The sequence below is a fragment of the Lampetra planeri genome, chromosome 33 (assembly GCF_965212315.1).
Source record: "Lampetra planeri chromosome 33, kcLamPlan1.2.h2, whole genome shotgun sequence".
NCBI lineage: Eukaryota > Metazoa > Chordata > Hyperoartia > Petromyzontiformes > Petromyzontidae > Lampetra > Lampetra planeri.
This window is the reverse complement of record NC_136139.1, coordinates 4565391-4587594: the sequence shown is the minus strand read 5'-3', so window position 1 is coordinate 4587594 and position 22204 is coordinate 4565391. Positions and strand designations below refer to the sequence as shown.

The window sequence follows — 22204 nt, the reverse complement described above, 5'->3', positions numbered from 1 at the left end:
TTCCGCAGATGTAGATGCCACTGGTTCTTCACGTTCTGTAGATGTCACTGGTTCTTCACGTTCGGCAGATGTAGATGCCACTGGTTCTTCACGTTCTGTAGATGCCACTGGTTCTTCACGTTCTGTAGATGCCACTGGTTCTTCACGTTCTGTAGATGCCACTGGTTCTTCACGTTCTGTAGATGTAGATGCCGCCGTCTACTGCGCAGGCGGTTGAACTCACGACTCTCGCTCCGAACAGGCGAACTGGACGTGCGGGACCTGGGGTTGTTCGTATCTCGGAGAGTTCCTAAGTAGAGTGTTCGTAAGTAGAGGAGTCCCGCCGCGTTCGTATCGTCGGGGACATGTGATCTCTGACCCAATGACGTCACCAAATGGCGTCGCCTCTTTCCCGCGCTTTTTAACAACACAGAACGCGTCTTGAGCTCCGATTACAATTAGTGAGGCGGCAATGGAGCGATGATCTTTTAAATCTAAATAGAAAACTAATTTTGTTTTTGTTGCGTGTTAAGTTTGTTATAATAATTACATCAGTATAGCGGCTTTTCCTCAAGGATCTCAAAGCGCTGTATATTATAAATACATTAAACACATAATTTTTTTTTTTACTAAATGAACTGCGATTAGCACGGTGCGAAATTATCTCAACAGAGATATAATATAGTCATGTCGTCCCGAGATCAAAATTAGCATAGTATTCAGCCAATTACATTCGAGAAATCGCTCATTAACATAATAAATGCATTACGTATTACCATAAGACGACCGCTACGTCACATCCGCACTACCTCATTAGCATAACACAACACGTGTTGCAAAGCGTGGCTCTTTCCCGTGGCGGGAAAACGCAGCAGCGGCAGCAGCATCTTCTTCATCATCAGCATCATCAGCAGCACTTTTATAAGAAGCAATACCATCGGCAACAACAACAACAATAGAAAAGCACAGTTATAATCCTTAGCACCGGAAGCATTCATTAGAAACAGCAGCAGCAGCGATAGCTGCACGCAGGAGCACAAAGCAAGCAGCAACAACATCATCATCAGCAGTAAAGACTTGACAACAGCAGCGTTGCGAGTAACGGCATCGTTGGACAAGTGACAACAGCCCACATCCAGAAGAAAACAACATCGGCAGCATAAGCAACAGTAGCAGCGGAAACAATATTAGCACCAACAACAACCAACAATATCAACAACCAATAATATCAACAACCAACAGTATCAACAACAACCACCAACAATATCAACAACAACCAACAATATCAACAACAACCAACAATATCGACCCGCACCTCCGATTAGCACGGTTGCCCACGTACGGCGCGAAAGAAGCCCAGCTATACAGCACCGTACATAACAAACAGACAACAACATCATCAACAAAAACAACAAGAGATGTCTGCGGTGCAAGCGAAGGAGCAGCTGAGCCTGGAGCCCGCGCAAGAGAACGGCTTCGTGAGCTTCTTCGCCTCCATGAGCGAGAAGGCCGAGGCCACGGTCCGCCTCTTCGACCGCGTCGACTTCTACACCGTCCACGGTCGCGACGCCATCCTCGTCTCGCGCGACGTCTTCAAGACCACGGCGGTCGTCAAGATGCTGGGCACCGGTGCGTCGCGACACACAACAACAACAACAAACAAAAGACAAAGATCCCCCGTGTAGCCTTTGAATGGTGGGGCGCAAGTGCTGGTAGCGAGCAGCACCTATGAAGGCCGGTACGGTACACGAGGGGGGTGGGTGGCTAGCAAACACGCCCGGCCGCCTTTGTCTCCCCGGTGGCGATGTTTAGACACCGCACCAGGTACTTATTTGAGGTTGAGTCGACCTAGGGGAGGCCCATGATTGGTTTAGATAATCATCATCGGGGTTGGCCGTGAGCGGGAATCGAACCCGGGTCGCCGGGTTCGCAGCGTAGCGCTAACCACTACACACACCTCGAGTCGTGCATTCACTCATTCATTCACTCATTCATTCACTCATTCGCGCAGTAATTTTGCTGCCCCACCCCCACTCGTCCACGCGAGTCGTTCATTTGGTTATCCCGTCGTGAATGTTTTCATTCGGCCATTCACGCATTCATTCAGTCGTTCGTGCATTCATTCAGTTGTTCGTGCATTCATTCAGTTCGTGCATTCATTCAGTCGTTGGCATTCGTTCAGTCGTTCGTGCATTCATTCATTAAGTTCGTGCATTCAGTCGTTCGTGCATTCATTCAGTCGTTCGTGCATTCATTCAGTAGTTTGCATTCGTTAAGTCGTTCGTGCATTCATTAAGTTCGTGCATTAATTAATTGTCGTTCGTGCATTCATTCAGTCGTTCGTTCAGTCATTCAGTCGTTCATTCAGTCGTTCGTGCATTCATTCCGTTCGTGCATTTTTCCGGCCGACCGTGCAGCCATTCGTCCACGCAATTATTCATGAAGTAATTAAATCATTCACCGACTCCCACTTACCCAGTCGTTTCACATCATCCATTGGTTCGCACCTTCCTGTGGTCGGTCCATTCATTCAGTCATTCACAAACTCATGAATACATTTCGTTATTCGTTCGTCGGTTTTCATTCAGCTCCTCCTTTATTAAGTTAGGTCGTGATGATGATATATCGTGCCCCTTAACGTCACAAAACGTCTATCGGTGTATACTTTTATTTGTTTTCACCACGGGGATCTCCCCAATGTCAGCTGTCACTGTGCGGCACAACGTGAACTGGGCACGAGTTGCCCCACGTGGTTTTTGGTTTTCCCCAATGAAGTTACTCACGGGCAGAGGTCGCAAACGGGTTTTGATTCCTTACCCGTACCAGGCCGCACCAGGGTCGCAAACGGGTACCCGTACCCTACCCGACCGGGTACGGGTAGGGTACGGGTATCGGGTACCTGATTGCGACCTCTGGGATGAAGCCATGTTGCAGGCGCGGGTGGGTTGATTCTAGGAACTTGAATTGTGAGAAGAGACAAGACGTTGGGAAATGAGTGACAAACGGTGACTCACCAGTGACTCACGGTCTACCCGTACCCGGCCGCACCAGGGTCGCAAACGGGTACCCGTACCCGGCCGGGTACGGGTAGCCGGGTATCGGGTAGGGTACGGGTATCGGGTACCCGGTTGCGACCTCTGCTCACGGGTGATTTCCCAAAACGGTGGTACATTTGAGCCAGAACGTCGCTACTCACACACACACGGCCTGCTTTGTTGGGTTTCGAATAACCTCGCGCGGATATTTTAACGTCCACTGTGATACACACTCTGGGTCCATTAATAAAGGTTTTTGGGTTCGATTGCGTAAGTATAAATGCGTCGTAACCCTCCACCACCCGACACAGCCAGACTGGCGAGATGTTAACTACCTCGCCTGGTATGGAGGAGGGCTTGGGTTTGATCCCGACCCTGATGATGCATGTATAATACATTTAGGAGTTTGCGTGTCTCTCTCCTCGTGGATTTCTCTGCAGTCCTCCGGTTTTTCCCTCCTCATTTAGAATCGACAACACGCGTTTAGAGTTTTCGGCTGCTATACATTTCCGCGTGATAAGCCAGTTAATTGAGCTATCATTCGTGGCCAGGTCGCTTATGAAAAAGAACTATATAGCTCAGGGGTCCTTTACCTGGTAAATATAAAAAAAAAAATGTTTTTACACCTGATGAGGGAGGCTTGTGTTGCCTCCGAAACGTCGTGATTTAATTTAGTTTTCATTTATTTTATTTTATTAATTGTTTTACCTACGTGACTTTACCGAAAAAAACAAAGAGTAATTTAGTTTTATTTTAGAATTTACCTGCAGGAATTGCCAGGGCGGCCTGGGGTTTCAACCACATGTTGAGGACTATCTACCAGGTTGCCTATTTCATTCTGGATTTGACGTTTTCGTGACTGCAAGGATTCATACTCTTAGGTTTTTTCGGTAAAGTCACGTAGGTGAAAATAAGTAAAAAATATATTAAAATACATAATAGAAATAATTATTTTGTTTCTATTATTATTTCGATTATGTATTTTTATTATTAATTTGTATTATTTATTTATACCTACGTGACTTTACCGAAAAAACCTAAGAGTATGCCTATTTCATCTCATTCATGCGCCTTCTGCTTCACACCGGACACTGCTTGGAATTTCCATTCATAGTCTCTCTTTACCCAACCTTGACCAATTCAAGAAAGCTATCAACTCATGAATTACACCTTCAAGAGTGCTGCTTGTTACTGGCTGCTTGGCATTTTGGGCCTTTGGGTTGTGTGCTCAACCCCCAAGCGTCACGCTTGCAAACCACACTCGGCCGGTCTCTTTGAGTCCTCACCTAAATGAAACGAAATAAGCCTGAGCTTTTAGATTATTGCAAATTTTGTTTGAAAGACGGCGAAGCGTTTGATAAAGCGTTGTCGGCGTTGCCGCTCGGCAGGCTCGCGCAAGCTCGAGTCGGTGGTGCTCAGCAAGATGAACTTCGAGTCGGTGGTGCGGGACCTGCTGCTGGTGCGGCAGTACCGCGTCGAGGTGTACCGCAACCGCGCCGGCAAGGCCTCGCGCGACAACGACTGGCAGCTCGCCTACAAGGTGAGGGCGGGCAGGCTGGCCGGCGGGCGGGCATCGATGCCGTTCATCAAGTTCAGGGGTCGGCAACCAAAATAACACGAGGAGGCATTTTTTTTCAAATTCGGTAAAATCATCTATTTCAAAAGCCGCCAATGCCACGTGACTACGAGACGGTGGTCTGTAATAAATAACACCACAAAGCAGCAGTCATTTAAGTGCCTCTGGAGCCGCAGGTTGCCTACCCCTGGTCAAGTTTAACCCCCTCGTCTGACAAGCGTGTCCAGGTACCGTACGTCCCTCGTGTGTCAATCCACTGCCAGATGAAGGCCTCCCCCACTGCGTGTCGATCGTGGAGGTTGTTTTGACCATACTTCGCCACGCTGGTCATTGCAGGTTGTTAAATTGGGAGGTAGTCGGGACCTAGGAGAGGTCTCGGATATCACTCGCCACAGATGTTATCCGTGGCTGGAAATCCTACTCATTGGGTAGTGTTAAACACTGCGCAGCCGCTCCAGCTGTTGTACTGGACATCTGTAAAAAGAGCTTTTTGGCTCATCGCATTTCTCCAGTATATATAAATATTCTGATTCTGATAACGCCCCGCTGCTGGGCCACGTCGGCGCCCCCAATAACAACAGTGACCGTGCCCCTCTTCTTCCTCCACCTCCTCGTTGCCCCATCGCAGGCGTCCCCGGGAAACTTGGCGCAGTTCGAGGACATCCTCTTCGGTAACGTGGACATGTCGTCCTCCGCCGGCGTCGTGGCCGTCAAGCTGGGCTTGGCTTGCGGCGTCGGCGCCGGCGGGACGGCCGCCGCCGCGGCCGGCGGCAGTGGCGGCGCCGACGCCCAGCGCGTGGTGGGCGTCGGCTTCGCCGACACCACGCTGCGCCGGCTGTGCGTGTGCGAGTTCCCCGATAATGACCAGTTCTCCAACCTGGAGGCGCTGCTCGTGCAGCTGGGGCCCAAGGAGTGCGTGCTGCCCGCCGGGGAGGCGCAGGCCGACGCCGGGAAGCTGCGGCAGGTGTGTGTGGGTGAGGGGGGCGGGGGGAGGCGGGAGAGGCACGTGGTGGTGGAGTGGTGCGTGTTGGGTGGATGGGGGTGGCACGTGGTGGAGTGTATTGGAGGGTGTGCGGTTGGGGTGGTACGTGACGGAGTGTGGTGGTGGAGTGGTGTGTGTGGGTGAGGGGGGTGGGGGGAAGGGGGAGGCGGGGAAGGCACGTGGTGGTGGAGTGGTGCGTGTTGGGTGGATGGGGGTGGCACGTGGTGGAGTGTGGTGGTGGAGTGGTGTGTGTGGGTGAGGGGGGCGGGGGGAGGCGGGGAAGGCACGTGGTGGTGGAGTGGTGCGTGTTGGGTGGATGGGGGTGGCACGTGGTGGAGTGTATTGGAGGGTGTGCGGTTGGGGTGGTACGTGGCAGAGTGTGCTGGTGGAGTGGTGTGTGGGTGAGGGGGGCGGGGGGCGGGGGTAGGCGGGGGAGGCACGTCGTGGTGGAGTGGTGCGTGTTGGGTGGATGGGGGTGGCACGTGGTGGAGTGTATTGGAGGGTGTGCGATTGGGGTGGTACGTGGCGGAGTGTGGTGGTGGAGTGGTGTGTGTGCGGGAGTGGAGGGAGGTGGGTAGATGGGGGTGGTACCTGGTGGAGTGTGGTTGGGACGGGGGTGTCATGGTGTCAGGTGGGGATAATCATTTACTATCCTCCTCTCATCCATGTGCTCCTCTATTTGTCTCTCAGTGTAATTACAAGCATGCTCCACTTCAATTGGCCTGAAGAAGAACGTTTGCAACCAGTAAATTTGACATCGATCGGAAACATGGACATTGGAAAATGAAAATGAAAATAAATGCGACAAATGGAACAAAACACAAGCTTTTGTTTGACTGCTAGAAACAGGAGTAGTCGGTGGGCTTGGGCAGATGCGTTGCTCGTAGGGGCGATGGCCGGTGGTCAAGAATGTGCCGTGTGAGAGGTGGCGGCACCTTGGGGAAGCCTTCATCCAGCAGTGGACTGATCATGGCTGAGGACGACGACGGTGTTGACAATGATGTTGACGATTGCGATAAAATCGAATCGCCGTACGCTTTATCGCGGGTGCCGAAGCGACTCGATAAGTAGGCCGCGGCTAACGCGAGCTTCGTCCGATCGCTGACAGGTGGTGCAGCGGAGCGGGCTGCTCATCACCGACAGGAAGAAGGTGGAGTTTTCCTCCAAGGACATCGTCCAGGACCTCAATCGCCTGCTCAAGACGCGCAAGGGCGAGCAGGCCAACAGCGCCGCGCTGTCCGAGATGGAGAAGCAAGTACGTGTGTGCATGGGTGTGTGTCTAAACGTTGAACTTCTTTCGCACCGTACCTAGTCAACCATGCTAATCGGAGGTGCGGGAAAATCGCAAGTACACGAGTAGCTGGCGGCGTCGTGGGCGCTGAGAGTTTGTCGGTCGGTTCTCTCCGCGTGGCGAGCGACCTGGAGTTGTTAAAACGCTTCCCGACGCAGGTAGAAAGCGCGACCGCGTTCGCTCCGTGTGTCTTGTCGTCGAGCGAGACCCGCAGCTACTTTGTTCAAGTCCGTTTTAGGACTTGCCATAGATAAATATGGCCACATTGATCAAAAGGGTTTCCCAAAAGATTGATTAAAAAAACGACAGGCGGGTTCAAACCCACGGGCTCCGTGGTGCCGGCTCGTGTATCGAACACGGCCATTGAGCCACTCGACGACTGATCGTCCCCAACCCCTTGTCATTCATATCCTTATCCTCATTCTCCTCATCGCCCTCCTCATCCATATCATTCTGTATCATCATCATCCTTTGCATCCTCTCCATCCTCGTCCGCACCACCCTCATCCTCCGCCCCCCCTCCCCTGCCCACCCCCCACATCCAACTCCTCGCCGTGACCCAGGTAGCAATGTCGTCGCTCGCCGCCCTCGTCAAGTACCTGGAGCTGACGTCCGACGAGTCGGGCTTCGGCCAGTTTGAGCTGAGCACCTTCGACCTGGGCCAGTACGTGCGCCTGGATAGCGCCGCCGTGCGTGCCCTCAACCTCTTCCAGGTCAGAGGGCGAGAGCGCAAGCGAGATGGAGACAGGAAGTTGAGTGCGGAGAGAGCGGGTGCGGTAGAGGCAGAGCATGAGAGCGGGAGAGAGAGTGGCGGTGGGGGGGGGGGTGGCGAATGAGAGAGGAGAGAGTGAGTGAGATGATAAATAGGGAAGCAAGAGAGAGTTACTCGGCGAGAGGGAGTGTGAGCGAGCGACGGAGGGGAGGGGCGAGTGAGAAAGTGAATGACCGAAACTAAAACGAAACTATTATTTTACCAGGTAAGGCCCACTTAGCTATGTAGGTCTTTTTTCAGACGCGACCTGGCCCACACATGATGGCTCAACGAAGTGGCTAATCACCTGGAAATTTAGAGCAGCCAAATATTCTAAATGTGTGAGGACCCGGAGAAAAATCCACATGACCATGGGGAGAGAACATACAAACTCCAAATATACAGGTGTCAGGGTTGGGTTCGAGCCCACGACCTCCGGTATACTAGGCGAGGCAGTTAACATCTCACCACCGTGGGGCCAATAGTTGAGAGTGAGCGGGCGAGTGAATGCAGATGAGGGTGAGCAAGCGACTGGCTGGCTGGCTGAGTGAGCGAGCGCGACTTGATGAGAGCAAGCTCTTGGGGCGATCATCGTGGTTACACGGAGGAGGGTGGACCTTTTGGTGATAGGGGAGAGCCGAGTGAGAGAACGAGTTGGATGGAAGTGAGCGGGTGGGTGAGTGCGCGAGCGAATACAGATGTGAGCGAGGTCACGAGTCGCCCCCTGCCGCCCCCGCTCCTCCGTCCACCGTGACCTCGTGCGACCCCTCGGCAGGGCTCGTCGGACGAGGGGGGCCGCACGCAGTCGCTGTTCGGGCTCCTCAACCGGTGCCGCACGGCGCAGGGACAGCGACTGCTGGCGCAGTGGATCAAGCAGCCGCTGCTGGACCAGAACCGCATCGAGGAGAGGTGTGGCACGTGGGGGGTGGGGAGGGTGGGTGGGGCGGTGACGCGGTGGCCCGACCGGTGGCGTGTTCCCCCGTTCGTTGCAGAAGAGGTCCACGGTTCGGAATTCAGCGGCTGCCCCAGTTTATTCGTGCGGTCGCGTATTAACCAAAACGATACGTTCTGTCCGCTTCACGGTGGACGGTAAAGATCCCATGACGTCGTTCACGAGAGTCGGCCGTTGTGCGCCGGCGTCAGGGTTCCAGATTTGAAAAGTAACTCGATTGGCGTAACTCGGTGGCAATCGTCGCCACGTACTGCGAGAACTTGCCAGGACCCTCCTACAAAACAGTCTTGGTGATGCTTCCCTGGGTAAACAAACGCTAAATCATAATAATAATAATAATTAATACACAGGGGAGGAATGTAGCGGTTAGTTCGCTGCGCTGTGTACCCAGCGGCCCGAGTTTGAGTCCCTCTCACGGCCAACACCAGTGACGATTATCTGAACCGGTTCTGGGCCTCGTCTAGGTCGACTCAGCCTGAAATGGTGTGTAAAATGATCGGCACTGGGAAGACAAAGGCACTGGCCACCCACCCCCTCGCGTGCTGCGTCGGCCTTCATAGGCGCTGGCAAACAGCACTTGCCCGAACAGCATTTTAAGGGCTATACAGGGGATCTTTGTATTTGTGTGGTTTTGCATGCACGCGCACACGTATTTGCATCCACGTACGCTTGCGCGCACGTTTTTTGCTGGTTTGCCGGCACAGGCGTGCGTACACGCGTGATACAACTTGTCCAGCACTTGACGCCGCGCTCAATGGCGGGAGAGTCACGTGACTTCACCCCAAGTGCCCCCCCCCTCCCACAAGTATCACAATGACGCCCCTCCAATCCTCCCTGTCCTCACCACACCCCCCTATCCCCCCCCCCCCCCGCCAATCCTCCTCCTCCTCCCCCCTGACAATCCCCCCCCTCTTCCTCCATCCTTCCCACACCTCTCACGACCGTCCTCATTCCGCGTTTAACCTCGGTTCCGATTCCTGATCTCGAGCGGCTATTTGGGCCGGGGAGGTGAAATTCTGCAGATATAAGACAACCCCACAACCCCACCGCCAAGGTATCCAAATCACCATACGGGTACATGCCCAGCTCTTAGTCATCCGCTGCTCGATGAGGGCGTCCCCACGCCATGCGGGATCGTGGGTGTTATTTGACCGTACTTCACCGCGCTGGCGAGTGCTGGGTCGGTGAACGCGGGGGGGGGGGGGGAGCGCAGATGCGGCAGCGCTCCATCACAGTGCACCAGTGGGTTTTCTATATTTTTTCCCCCGCACTTGCACACGACAGCCCCTCGCAACGGCCTTGTTGTGGTGCGGACACTGACGATCCAAGCGCTATCCAGGATCGCACTGGGCTGGGCTTCTGAGGTCTGATGAGGCCGGGCGCATTCCCAGGCGATTTGGTCGTAAGCAGAAAAGCAGCATTGCTTACGGGGTGTGACGTTGGAGGTAATTCTAATTTCAGGAAAAGTGGCACATATTTTTTTTATAGAATAACATCCACGGTTTGACACCAGACTACAGGAACACTGTCGTCAAATCTACCCCCCCCCCCACTCATCCTTGCCTAGGGGTCTCAGTGTCCCTCCCCCGTCTCCCTCCCCTCCCTCTTGCCTCTCACCTCTCTCTCGCCTCCCTCCCTCACCTTCCTCCCCCCTCGCCTCCGCCTCTCTCCTCCCTCCCTCCCTTCTCTGTTGTTGCCCTGCCCAGCCCAGAGGCTGACAGTGTTTGATACAGTGTCCCGCATCCGTCAGTCCGATAGTTGCTGCTGGTGTTGCTGCTGCACAGCGTTGTAATGCACGGCACGTGTTTATTTTATTACTATGATGATCGTCAGGATCATGATGATGATGTTGGTAATGATGTCTGTGCCAAGGGATTTTGGCACGAAGTATTATTACCTACGACGTTATAATGGCCATGTAATTAAGACTTTATAGGAATTGTCTTCAATGCGACACCCCATCAGTTTTAGTTCTCTGCTACGCCGGAATGTTTGGGTGATTCCGTTGAAAAATATCGATCGTTTCGCTTCATGTGGAAGGAAACCAGAGGACTCGGAGAAAATCCCCCCCACCCACGCATTCCAGGGGAAATGATAACACTGAAACTTCTGCATTAGTGGGGTTCATGAAACCCGCTTGCTGTACTGCGTTCCCCCATACCACCTGTCAGTCTCGGCTGGAAGTTTTGAAATCTTCACTCGATCCGCCAACCCTCGCCTCTAAAGCGCCGGGCCACAGGCGTGCGTGACCGTCGCGCCCTGGCCGTGCGTGCGGAGTGGAGAGATGTTGACTACCACGCCTGGTACACAGGAGGTCGTGGGTTTGATCCCGGCCCTGACGCCTGCTGCTGTATATTTGGTGTTTCCGTGTCTCTCTGCCCGTGGTCGCGTGGATTTTTGTCCGGGTCCTCCGGGTCCTCCGGCTTTCTCCCTCCACATTTAGAAACACCGTCATGCGTTTTAAGAGTATTTGTCTGCGATAAATTTCCACGCGGTAAGCCACTTCGCTGAGCTTTCATTTGTGGTAGCCAGATCGCTTCTGAAAAAGAGCTACATAGCTCAGTGGGGCCTTTACCCGGTAAAATAGAAGATAGTTTTAAGTTTAGTTTTAGTTCACGAGTGTCCCCGCCGTATTTTGTTGCCGCCCTGCTCTGTGATCTCCGTCTCTGAGGGCCCCCCCCCCCCGCCAAACGTCACTCGACCGTCGCCAGCCGTGACGATCAACGCCCCGCGGTGGCAACCCAGGGGCGCTCGCTGCGAACGCTTAAAAACACCGCCGCGTCAATTATTCAGCATGGGTGCAGTTGTGGTGGTTGTTGTGCTTGTGGTAGTGATGGGTTCCGCGTGGGTGTGGTTGTGGTGGTTGTTGTGCTGTGGTGGTGGTAGTGGGTTCCGCGTGGGTGTGGTTGTGGTGGTTGTTGTGCTGTGGTGGTGGTGGTGGGTTCCACGTGGGTGTGGTTGTGGTGGTTGGTTCCACGTGGTTGTGGTGGTGGTTGTGCTGTGGTGGTGGTGGGTTCCGCGTGGGTGTGTTTGTGGTGGTTGGTTCCACGTGGTTGTGGTGGTTGTTGTGCTGTGGTGGTGGTGGGTTCCGAGTGGGTGTGGTTGTGGTGGTGGTGGGTGCTGCGTGGTTGTGAAGGTTGTTGGGTGGTGGTGGGTGCCGCGTGGGTGTAGTTGTGACAGTTGTTGTGTTGTGTGGGTGGCGTGCGCGGTGAGCCGTATAAAAACCAGGCGGACCGGTCTGATCGGTTAACCAAGTAAAAGAACTCGAAAACAACCGTGCTGCCCCCCACCGACACCACCTGCCCCCCCAAAACAGCCCGGGGGCTGCACGCCACTCACGGGGACAAGGATGGGTTCGGTTCTCATCCCCGGTGCGTTCACACGAAACTATCACGACATCTCGTAACCGCGTTTCCAGTTAACTTTTTTTGTCTTTTTCACTTTTTTTCCATTTTTAAAATTGTAACGCAGTAAATAAGCAGGCGGCGTGTACCTCCTTCACGTATAATTCGTCTCTCCACGTGAAAAAAAAACTAAAGTACATTTCTTACACAACCCATCAGCTGCGCTCACGGCCTTCTGGGAGTGCGCAAATTCAGCAGCGTTGCTTCAAGACTTGCAAAACCCTGAACCGGTTTCGAAATGCAACGTCTCATCAGCTTTGCTTGAATTGTAAAGATCGACAGGGTTAGAAACGAACTTATAATCCGTCGTTGAAAAAACACCGTTTGCAACTGCTTGCAGACAGGATACAAATTTACACGTTTTGTTGTATTTTGTCAAACAGGTGCATTTTGGCAGGCAGCGAATGAGTCTCCCGGTTTTTCCCTCCACGTTTAGAAACACGCGTTTAGAGTATTTGGCTGCTAAAAATGTCCACGTGACGAGCCACTTCCGTTGAGCTACCATTTGTGGCCAGGTCGCTTCTGAAAAAGAGCTGTGTAGCTCAGCGTGCCTTACCTGATAAAAAAAGAACTAGGAAATAGTAGAACTAATCCACGTGTGTCGGATTCCATCTAATCACGGACGATTATAGTGGGGGGCGTGACTGTAGTAAGCAGTAGCGAAAATTGTCTCTCTCCCCTTGGCCGCGTAGATCTTTCTTCAGGTCCTCCGTGCGTTTAGAGTATTTGGCTGCTATAAATGTCGACATGATGAGCCCCCTTCGTTGAGCTATATAGCTCGGTTGGCCTTACCTGGTTAAATAAAAAAATGTTTAAGTTTAGTTTAAGAGTGTCCCTTCACGGACGATGATAATCCGGGGCACTACCGCGGTCAGCGACAGTAAAGAAACAACGCGGCGGTCGCGACGGAGACGCCAGTGGGGCTTAGCGAGAACCCAGCGAAGCGAGTCTCGAGTTCGCCTCCCCCCCCCCGCGCCACACCAACCACAACAGCTACCCGCTTACCCACCACCCACCTGTCCACCGGAACCGCTGCGATTTCGACTCCCGCGTGGCACGGCCGTGGCTTGGTGCGTGGTCGCGAGCGTTGGATTTGCATTTAAACGCCACGGGGCAAAAAAGCTGCTGGTTCCCCGTGCATGGAGGCGGCCTCCATTTTGTAAGGAGAGTTGAGTTTACAAATGCAGAACGCACGGACGCGACGGGATGCCCCGCGTTCGAACGCGGGCGAGTGCCTTCGAGCGCATGTCTCAGTTTTGTTTGTATTGGTGATTGTGAGCCGTGTGCGGTGAATTTTGTACTGGTGTTGGTAAAGCTGTGCGGTGAGTGATTGTTTTTTTGGGTTTTGTAGGTTGTCCTGGAAACGTGAGCAGTGTCTTCAGATGTACAAACACACACGGGCAGACGGACACACAAACATCCCAACAATATAGGATCACAGAGCTCGGGCAATCGCTGCAACCGGTTCTGACGGCTTTCTTCCCGAGCCTCTTTGCGAAGCCTGCGTGCATGCTTCAGATTCGGCAGTGGTTTTGAGAAGCGGATTTGCATGAATGCCGTTATTTGTAAAACAAAAAAAAACGGTTGGACGGACAGACACGGACAAAAGGAAAGGTTTCTTGGACACAGTCGGGGAAGGATCCTTGTGGTCCCCCTCTTCTATGGATGTCGTGACTACTCGCCCAAGCTCGCCACTTCTCCCTCGCGCCCCCACCCCGACTAACAGAGTGAGGAACTGAAAGCCGTCTCCTCTACTGCTTCTTCACGATGCCTTTTTTCCCCCCTGTTCTTACCAAGTTTTTTTTTATCGCGCCTTTTTGGCGTCATCTCGTTTGGAAATCTCTCACGGAGCAAGCGTTGCCCTTTCTTGTCCACTGAGTGGGGGACGACAATAAATCTGTGCGGCAAGCCTGTATTCGAACCCAAGTTCTCGGCAAGTTTCGGTATAGCTTTCTGACCTCTGACCCACCCGGTCTCCGCTTCATCTTGTTTTTTTAAACATCGTGCGCCCTGCAGCCGCCCGGTCTTTTGTAACAAAAGAGACGTTCATATCGTCGAGGCCTCCGCATTCAAAATCACTGCTTTTTATACACATCCCAATCAACCACATGGCCTTCTGGGAGCGGGGTCAATATGTTAGTGCTGCCCCGGATGCCCCTGGGGGTCGTCGGTGTTGTTGTCATCGTCGTTGACGTCATCTTGTTGTGGTTGGACTGGCAAGAATGTCCTTGTGTATGATAGTTACACAAGCACCCGATGTTTGTGTTGCTCAGTGCATCTGTCTGTGTGCTGCTGTCGCGTAGTGGTTAGCGCGCCGCACCATGAACCTGGCGACCCGAGTTCAATTCCCGATCACGGCCACCGCCAGTGACGGTTATCTGAATCGGTCCGAGGCCTCCCCTCGGTCAACTCGGTCTCAAATGGGTCCGTGGTGCTTCGTGTAAATATCGTCGCAGATAAAGGCGGCCGGACGTGGTGCCGGCCACACCCCCACCACCCCTATGGGACGCCGTGGTGGCCGAGATGTTGTCTCCGTCGCCTGGTACGCAGGGAGGTCGTAAGTTAGGACCGGGACCCTGACGATGCGTGACGATGCGTGGTGTCCATGCGTCTTCTCTCTCGCTCTCCCACCGAGGTGGCCGCGTGGATTTCTCTCCGGGTTTCTCCAGTTTTGCCTTCCGCATTTAGAATCAACGTACGATTTGATGATTCGGATGCTCGATGAGCCATCATGTGTGGCCGGGTCACCTCTGAAAACGAGCTCATAGTGCAGTCGGCATTTGCCTGCTTAAATAAAATAGTTGGGCTTCAGCGCAGCACACCGTGGTATGCCGCGGCGGCCTTCATAGGTGTTCACCAACAACAGTCGCCCCAACAGTTTGTTAAGGCTTAACGGGGCGGGGGGGGACCTTTGCCTTTTCTGACATTAGCAGCCTCTTGCTGCTAATGTCAGCAGGCATGCAACTTGGGGGGTCACGAATCGGCGCTTCAAAAGCGCGCGTAGGGTTTTGCTCGTCTCGTCTGCGGCCGGCTCGCTGCGTGTCGTCTTGTCTCTCGCGTTCCGTCTGTGCCGCCCCTTGCATTCTGTCCCACATGCTGTCAGGACCGAGGGAAACGCCGGCGTGTCATCGGGGATACGCGCCTCGCGTCAAAGCACACGTCGTCGCTTCTACGCACGTGCGATTCGATTTGCGTGCATCGTCGGGTGTCGCAATCGGCCTGAATGAAAGGACGGACGGCTGGAACGTTTGCTACCCAGTCGGCGAGCTGTGTGGCCTGATGGCGCCACCTGGCATATTTGGCAGAGCCTTGCGCACGTCGGTTGGCGGTCGACGTTCTAAGTCGGTGGTTCTCAACCTGAGATGCACGCGCCCCCAGGGGGGGGGGTGCGAGACGTGGTCGGATTTTTTTAAAAGGTAAATCATCAAAACACAAATTAAGCACGGGCACGTAAGTACAACTACTTTGTTTCATCAAACCCCTGTGGTTGGTCTAAGGGGACTGCGCAACCCCTGTGGTCAGACCCCCCCCCCCAGAGGTCGCAAACGGGTTTTGATTCCTTACCCGTACCCGGCCGCACCAGGGTCGCAAACGGGTACCCATACCCGGCTACCCGTACCCGGCCGGGTATCGGGTAGGGTACGGGTACCCGATTGCGACCTCTGGGATGAAGCCATGTTGCAGGCGCGGGTGGGTTGATTCTAGGAACTTGAATTGTGAGAAGAGACACAAGACGTTGGGAAATGAGTGACAAACGGTTACTCACCAGTGACTCACGGCTTACCCGTACCCGGCCGCACCAGGGTCGCAAACGGGTACCCGTATTCGGGCGGGTACGGGTAGCCGGGTATCGGGTAGGGTACGGGTATCGGGTACCCGATTGCGACCTCTGCCCCCCCCCCCCCCACCGTGCTCCGTGGATCAAACAAATCAGTCGAGACCCCGGTGTACGGCAGCCAAGAGCAGTTTATGCGAAGGCTGTCGCTAGAGGTGTGTGACACGTTTGGCGCAACGGTCCTCCGCTGACTCTGCTCGGAGACGTCTGACTCGCCTTCTCTCCGCCTTCAACATGGCAAGCGGCGCTGCCGCGGTGGAATGGTCAACGCTACCGGACTTGCAATCCAGGGGTCGCCGGTTCGACTCCATCCCCCGGCGCGGCAGTTCAAAGTTGGAATTTAGGCAAAATTAAGTGCAGAACCCCGTGGGTTTTTGTTGCGGTTGTGACCTAGCCGAGACCATCAACATGCTACACTTGAGAACCCGGTTTAATCACAACTCAGTCTGTGCGAGTCTATGGGTCTCTGTGCGAGTCTATGGGTCTCTGTGCGAGTCTATGGATCTCTGTGCGAGTCTATGGGTCTCTGTGCGAGTCTATGGGTCTATGTGCGAGTCTATGGGTCTCTATGCGAGTCGCTGGTGACCGCATAGAGATCATCAACTCGCTGCGCTTGAGACAGGCGGTTTAATCGCGCAATAGAACCCCGGATCTCTGCGGTGCCGGCTCGGCGCTCCGATGTCGGGAGCCGCTCTGCCACCCCTGGAACGGCTCTGCCGTGTGTGCCGTGCAGGCTGGACGTGGTGGAGTCGCTGGTGGACGACCCGGACCTGCGCCAGGCGCTGCAGGAGGAGCTGCTGCGCCGCTTCCCAGACCTGGGCCGCCTGTCGAAGCGCTTCCAGCGGCGCGCTGCCACGCTGCAGGACTGCCACCGCGTGTACCAGGCGGCGGGCCTGCTGCCCACCCTCGTCGGTGCCCTGCAGCGCCACCAGGGTGCGTGCTCGTGCGTGTGTCCGTGCGTGCGTGCGTGTTGAACTTTTTTTGCGCCGTACGTAGCCAAACGTGCTTTTCATAGGTGCGGGGTAAGTGGTGCTGGCCACATCACCCCCTCGTGTGCCGTGCCGGCCATAATCGGTGCTACTCGCTGACAGCACTTGCCCCAACGGTCTGTGGTGGAGCCATAGCACAGTGGTTAGCACGCTGGGATACGAACCCAGCGACGCGAATTCGATTCCTGCTCACAGCCAACACCAGTGATGATAATTATCTGATATGGTCCTGGGCCTCCCCTAGGTCGACTCAGCCTAAAATGAGTACCTGGTGCGGTGTGTAAACATCGCCGCTGGGGAGACAAAAGCGGCCGGGCGTGGTTCTGGCGAACCCACCCTCTCGTGTGCCGTTCTGACCTTCATCGGTGCTACTCGCTAACAGCGCTTGGGCCCAACAGTCTGTTAAGGCTGCAGGGGGATTTCGGTCTTTGCGTGCGTGCGCCGACAGGCCCTCGCCAGGCCCTGCTGGAGGAGCTGTTTGTGCAGCCGCTGCTGGAGCTGGAGAACGACTTCTCCAAGTTCCAGGAGATGATCGAGACGACGCTGGACATGGAGCAGGTGCTTGTGCCCGCTTGCGACGGCTTGGCGATTTAAAATCCATTCCCGCGCACGGCAACGCTTGCGTCCGATCGGATCGTGCGATTCAAAGATCGGTAATTTTTGTTCGATGCGCGCAAAGTGGACGCCCGTTTATCCGGTTGCAACGCGCGGAACGGGCGAGGCAGGGACGAGCGAGCGACTACGGGTGGGACAAATGGGACGGTAGAGACGAGTACAAATGAGACAGAAAGAAAATAAATTAGCCAACAAAACCCGGACAGAAGAGTGCAGATGAGACCGGTACACACGGTATAATCAAGGAGGTACAGAGGCATCCGGATGACAATTAACAAGCGGTACGAGAGAGCAATCGAATCCTGAATAGAAACTGTGACCCCGGATCGCAAAAGTTCCGTTAAATCGCCTGGGAAATCGAGGTGGGAAGAGGTGAACTTATTCGCAGCGTCGCTTTGTTTGAGTTTTTCTCTTACAATGAGCGAGCACGAGGTCTCCGCTCAACCCCATCCCCCTCATCCTCTTGTCTGTGCAGGTGGAGAACCACGAGTTCCTCGTGAAGTCGACCTTCGATCCCAACCTGGAGGAGCTGCGGAGTCGCATGAACGAGCTGGAGCGAGACATGGACAAGGCGCTGAGCTCCACTGCTCGAGACCTCGGTCCGTCACGCACGTACACACATACGCGCATATATACGCACGCACGCGAGCATGTAGACATACTCTTTGGTTTTTTCGGTAAAGTCACGTAGGTAAAAAATGTAATTAAATAAATGAAAACAACTAACGTATCGAAAGCACAACCACTTAAGCGGTTGTGCTTTCGCTACGTTGTCCCCACCTGAAGAAGGACGCTTGTGTTGCGCCCGAAACGTCGTGATTTAATTTAGTTGTTTTCATTTATTTAATTACATTTTTTACCTACGTGACTTTACCGAAAAAACCAAAGAGTATGAATCCTTGCAATCACGAAAGCTTCAAATCTAGAGCATGTAGACGTTTGCACGATCAAATGCGTACGCACGCATGTACACAAGAGCGTTAAATCGAATCTCGTGGTGAAGGGCTGATTGATGATTTGTCCTTGCACGTATGTGAGATCGTGATATATCAACATGTGTTTACAATAATATATACTTGTTCTTGCCCCAAACGTTATCCCGATTGTGCTCTCTCAGCTTCACGTCTCGAAGCATTGATTCTCGTGCCCGTGGTGGTCTCATGTACGCCACGTGTACATCTGCGCGCGTGCGCGAGTGTGGCGTGTCGTTTTGGGTGGGGAGAGGGTGGCGTAATGGTGAGCTCGCACCGAACCTGATGACCCGGGTTCAAATCCCCGCTCAGTCCAACATTACGAATAATCTGAACCGGTCCTCGGCCTCCCCTAGGTCGACTCGGCTACGTGCGGTGTGTAAAACGGCAGCATTGGGCGAGACGAAGGCAGGCCGGGCGTGGTGCTGTTGGCCATACCACCAGGCTCGCCTCGTGCGCCGTGCCGACGTCCGATTGGTTGCTTGCTAACACAGCACTTGTCTCCCAAATGTCTGTCCGAGGCTCTCCGGGGAGTGGGGCGGGGGGGGAGAATCTTTACCATTTGTGTGTTTTTTCTTTGGTCGTCGTCTCTCGCCGTAGGTCTGGAGGCCGGCAAGACGGTGAAGCTGGACTCGAACGCGCAGCTCGGCTTCTACTTCCGCGTCACGAGCAAGGACGAGAAGGCGCTGCGCAACAACAAGAAGTACTCGACCATCGACTCGCAGAAGAACGGAGTGCGCTTCACCAACAGGTGCTGCCGCCCCCCCCTCCCCTGCCTGCTCGCTCGCTGGGTTCAAGGCAGAGGTTGCTGGGTTCGAGGCAGAGGTCGCTGGGTTCGAGGCAGAGGTCGCTGGGTTCGAGGCAGAGGTCGCTGGGTTCGAGGCAGAGGTCGCTGGGTTCGAGGCAGAGGTCGCTGGGTTCGAGGCAGAGGTCGCTGGGTTCGAGGCAGAGGTCGCTGGGTTCGAGGCAGAGGTCGCTGGGTTCGAGGCAGAGGTCGCTGGGTTCGAGGCAGAGGTCGCTGGGTTCGAGGCAGAGGTCGCTGGGTTCGAGGCAGAGGTCGCTGGATTCGAGGCAGGGGTCGCTGGGTTCGAGGCAGAGGTCGCTGGGTTCGAGGCAGAGGTCGCTGGGTTCGACGCTGGGTTCGACGCTGCGTTCGATGCTGCGTTCGACGCTGGGTTCGACGCTGGGTTCGAGGCAGAGGTCGCTGGGTTCGAGGCAGAGGTCGCTGGGTTCGAGGCAGGGCATGCGCGTTTGTGTTGTAATCGTGAGCGCCGTTGCGGAGAATGTGAGGAACGAAACACGAGCGGGCGATACGTCAGCCTCCCTCCTATATATTTGTCCATCCACTTGAATTTTTTTTTTTACATTTGTAGTGGTGATACGCGCTGGGTGTATATGTCGTGTGCCAGCGCGTATGTACGAGTGTGTGTGTGCTGACGCGCGCTGACGGGGAGGAGCAGGCGTCAGTGCGCGGGTGGGGGTAGTGCTGCTGATTGGCTGTGTGCCGGTGACGCGCCCAGAGGGAGTGATCGGGTAGCAGCGCGGTGTGATTGGTCGGGGAGTGGAAACACGCGCTGAGCGGAACCGGATCGTAGGGATAGCGCGTGGGGATTGGGTAACTGAGGAGCGGTGCCGACGTTGAGGTCCGCATCCGCTCCGTCTCCCGGGAAGAAGGGGTATATAAGGTGATGCACAGAGGAGCAGGGGGCAGAAGTGGAACCATCTAAGAATGAAGACGAAGGTGCAGAGATAGAGCCCGGAGAGGAGAGTAATGGAGAGTAGAGGAGAGTAAGGTATAAGTGTGTAGCCAGCGAGAGAGAAAGGTCTACACGAGCTGAGTAATGTATAGTGTGTAGCCAGCGAGAGAGAAAGGTCTACACGAGCTGAGTAATGTATAGTGTGTAGCCAGCGAGAGAGAACGGTCTACACGAGCTGAGTAATGTATAGTGTGTAGCCAGCGAGAGAGAAAGGTCTACACGAGCCGAGTATGCATACGGTGTAGCCAGCGAGAGAGAAAGGTCTACACGAGCCGAGTATGCATACGGTGTAGCCAGAGAGAGATGCAAAGTCTACACGAGGCGAGTGGAGAGTGTAGCAGAGGCGCAGAGTCTACACGAGGCGAGAGAGGAGTGTAGCCGAGGCGCGGAGTCTACACGAGGCACAGAGAGCCGGCAGCACAGAATCCAGAGTCAAGAGAAGCGCATTGTGAGAAGAGAGGCCACGCGTTGTATTGTTACAAGTCAAGATTTAATAAAAGAAGTGTGTTCCCGTCAAGGAGTTTCCTGCCGTCATTTTCCAATACTTCATCTGGCGTCAGAAGTGAAACGGGCTTCCAAGTATGGAGACGAGGAAGACCCGTAGGACCCACGGGATTGACCGCGAGGAAGACCTGGACGACTCGGGGCCGCTGGTGGCGGGGGGTGAGGAAGAGGACTTGCCCACGCTGCAGGGTCCGTCGACGGCGCCGGCCGAGCGACCGGGGACAGACGCCGGGCTTCGTGAGGCGCACTCCCGACTGGCGGAGCTGCTGCTCGCCGCCGCGTCCATCTTGGCGGAGATCAGCTCGTCGGGAGGAGCGGGGACGGTGGGGGACATTTTACAAGGTCGCCCCGCAGATTCCCGCCAAAACGAATGGGGGATTCCCGCCATTGCGCCTGGGCCTACTTTTGGCGGGAACGGCGAGCGCCACGTGGTGGTGGGTTCCCAAGCGCGCGCATCGACGTCATCAGCGCGCGAGGGGGTCCGCCATCTTACGTCTGCTGCTGGAGCCGCCATCTTAGACACCGACGGACAGGCGGAGAGGAACCACGAGGCGGATGACTTCATTTTTCAGCAGCGCCTGCCCACGTTGTCAGCCTTCAAGGCGGAAGGCGGAGACTGGGGCCAATTTCAGCGAAGGTTTTTGGCCCATCAAGAGATGTCAGCGTGGTCCGATGCTACGGCGCTGCGGGCATTGCCCGCCATGCTGGACGACGATGCGCTCGCGGCCTTCAGGGCTGCACGGAAGTCGGACCGCTCCACGCTGAAGGATGCGCTGGGGTTGTTGGCCAGGGTCTACGGGCCTCCCTCTACGTGCCGCCATCAGTTCTACGCAAGACGGAAAGCGGCCACGGAGACCGCGCTGGCCTATCGCACGGCGTTGCTGGCTCTTGCTGATGCTGCGTTCCCTCGGATGGATGAGGAGGGCCAAGACGCGATGGTTTTGGAGCAGCTGCTCAAGTTGGCGCAGGACCTGGGGGTCCCTATCAACACAGCTGACGAGATTGATATTTCTTCTTTGAGAGTCGCCACGAGTATTCAAGCGCACGAGGCCCTACAACGGAAGCAAGGCGTTGGTTGCAACGCTGCTGTCGTCGCAGCCCCGGGTTTGGTGGTCGCCGAACCCCAAGTCGTCAGCCCACGAGAGGAGGCGTTCGCCACGGGACGACCAGGGGACTGGAGGCCGGGGGCCCGGTCGCCTCTGCGATCGGGCCGAAAGTCGGAGCAACCAAGATCTACTCCGACCCTCGTCACGTGCTATAACTGCGGCCTCCGGGGCCACGTGGCGTCCGGGTGCCGCGCTCCGCGGCAGCGCGCCATGGGAGCTCGGCTGGACGACGACCGAGAGCCCAAGTCATCTCTACAATCCCCGGCAAGTCGCGGCACCTCACACGCTCGGCCTGTTTATTCGGCACACATGGGACGCCGCTTTGCGGCGGAGGAGGGCCGGTTAAGGTTCGGGGATTCGGTTCGGCGAGGGGGGTTCGGCCGGGACCAGGGAGACATTGAATGGGCGGAATTGGGGCATAGAATTGTGGCTGCTTCGGCGGGTTCGTCCGTTGTTA

General features: G+C 55.1%; 1 protein-coding gene across 1 annotated transcript in view; it reads left to right on the top strand.

Moving 5' to 3' along the window:
- The first annotated feature begins 397 nt into the window (after positions 1–397).
- The window catches only part of MSH2 (mutS homolog 2), a 31958-nt gene continuing 10151 nt past the window's right edge, over positions 398–22204 (top strand). Inside the window, exons 1-10 of the mRNA XM_078610029.1 lie at positions 398–1608; positions 4403–4554; positions 5219–5554; positions 6681–6827; positions 7427–7576; positions 8390–8523; positions 16539–16738; positions 17243–17352; positions 17885–18008; positions 18981–19131. Of these exons, the coding sequence (XP_078466155.1) occupies positions 1398–1608; positions 4403–4554; positions 5219–5554; positions 6681–6827; positions 7427–7576; positions 8390–8523; positions 16539–16738; positions 17243–17352; positions 17885–18008; positions 18981–19131 (1715 nt within the window). The 5' untranslated portion in view covers positions 398–1397. The remainder of the gene's footprint in view (positions 1609–4402; positions 4555–5218; positions 5555–6680; positions 6828–7426; positions 7577–8389; positions 8524–16538; positions 16739–17242; positions 17353–17884; positions 18009–18980; positions 19132–22204) is intronic.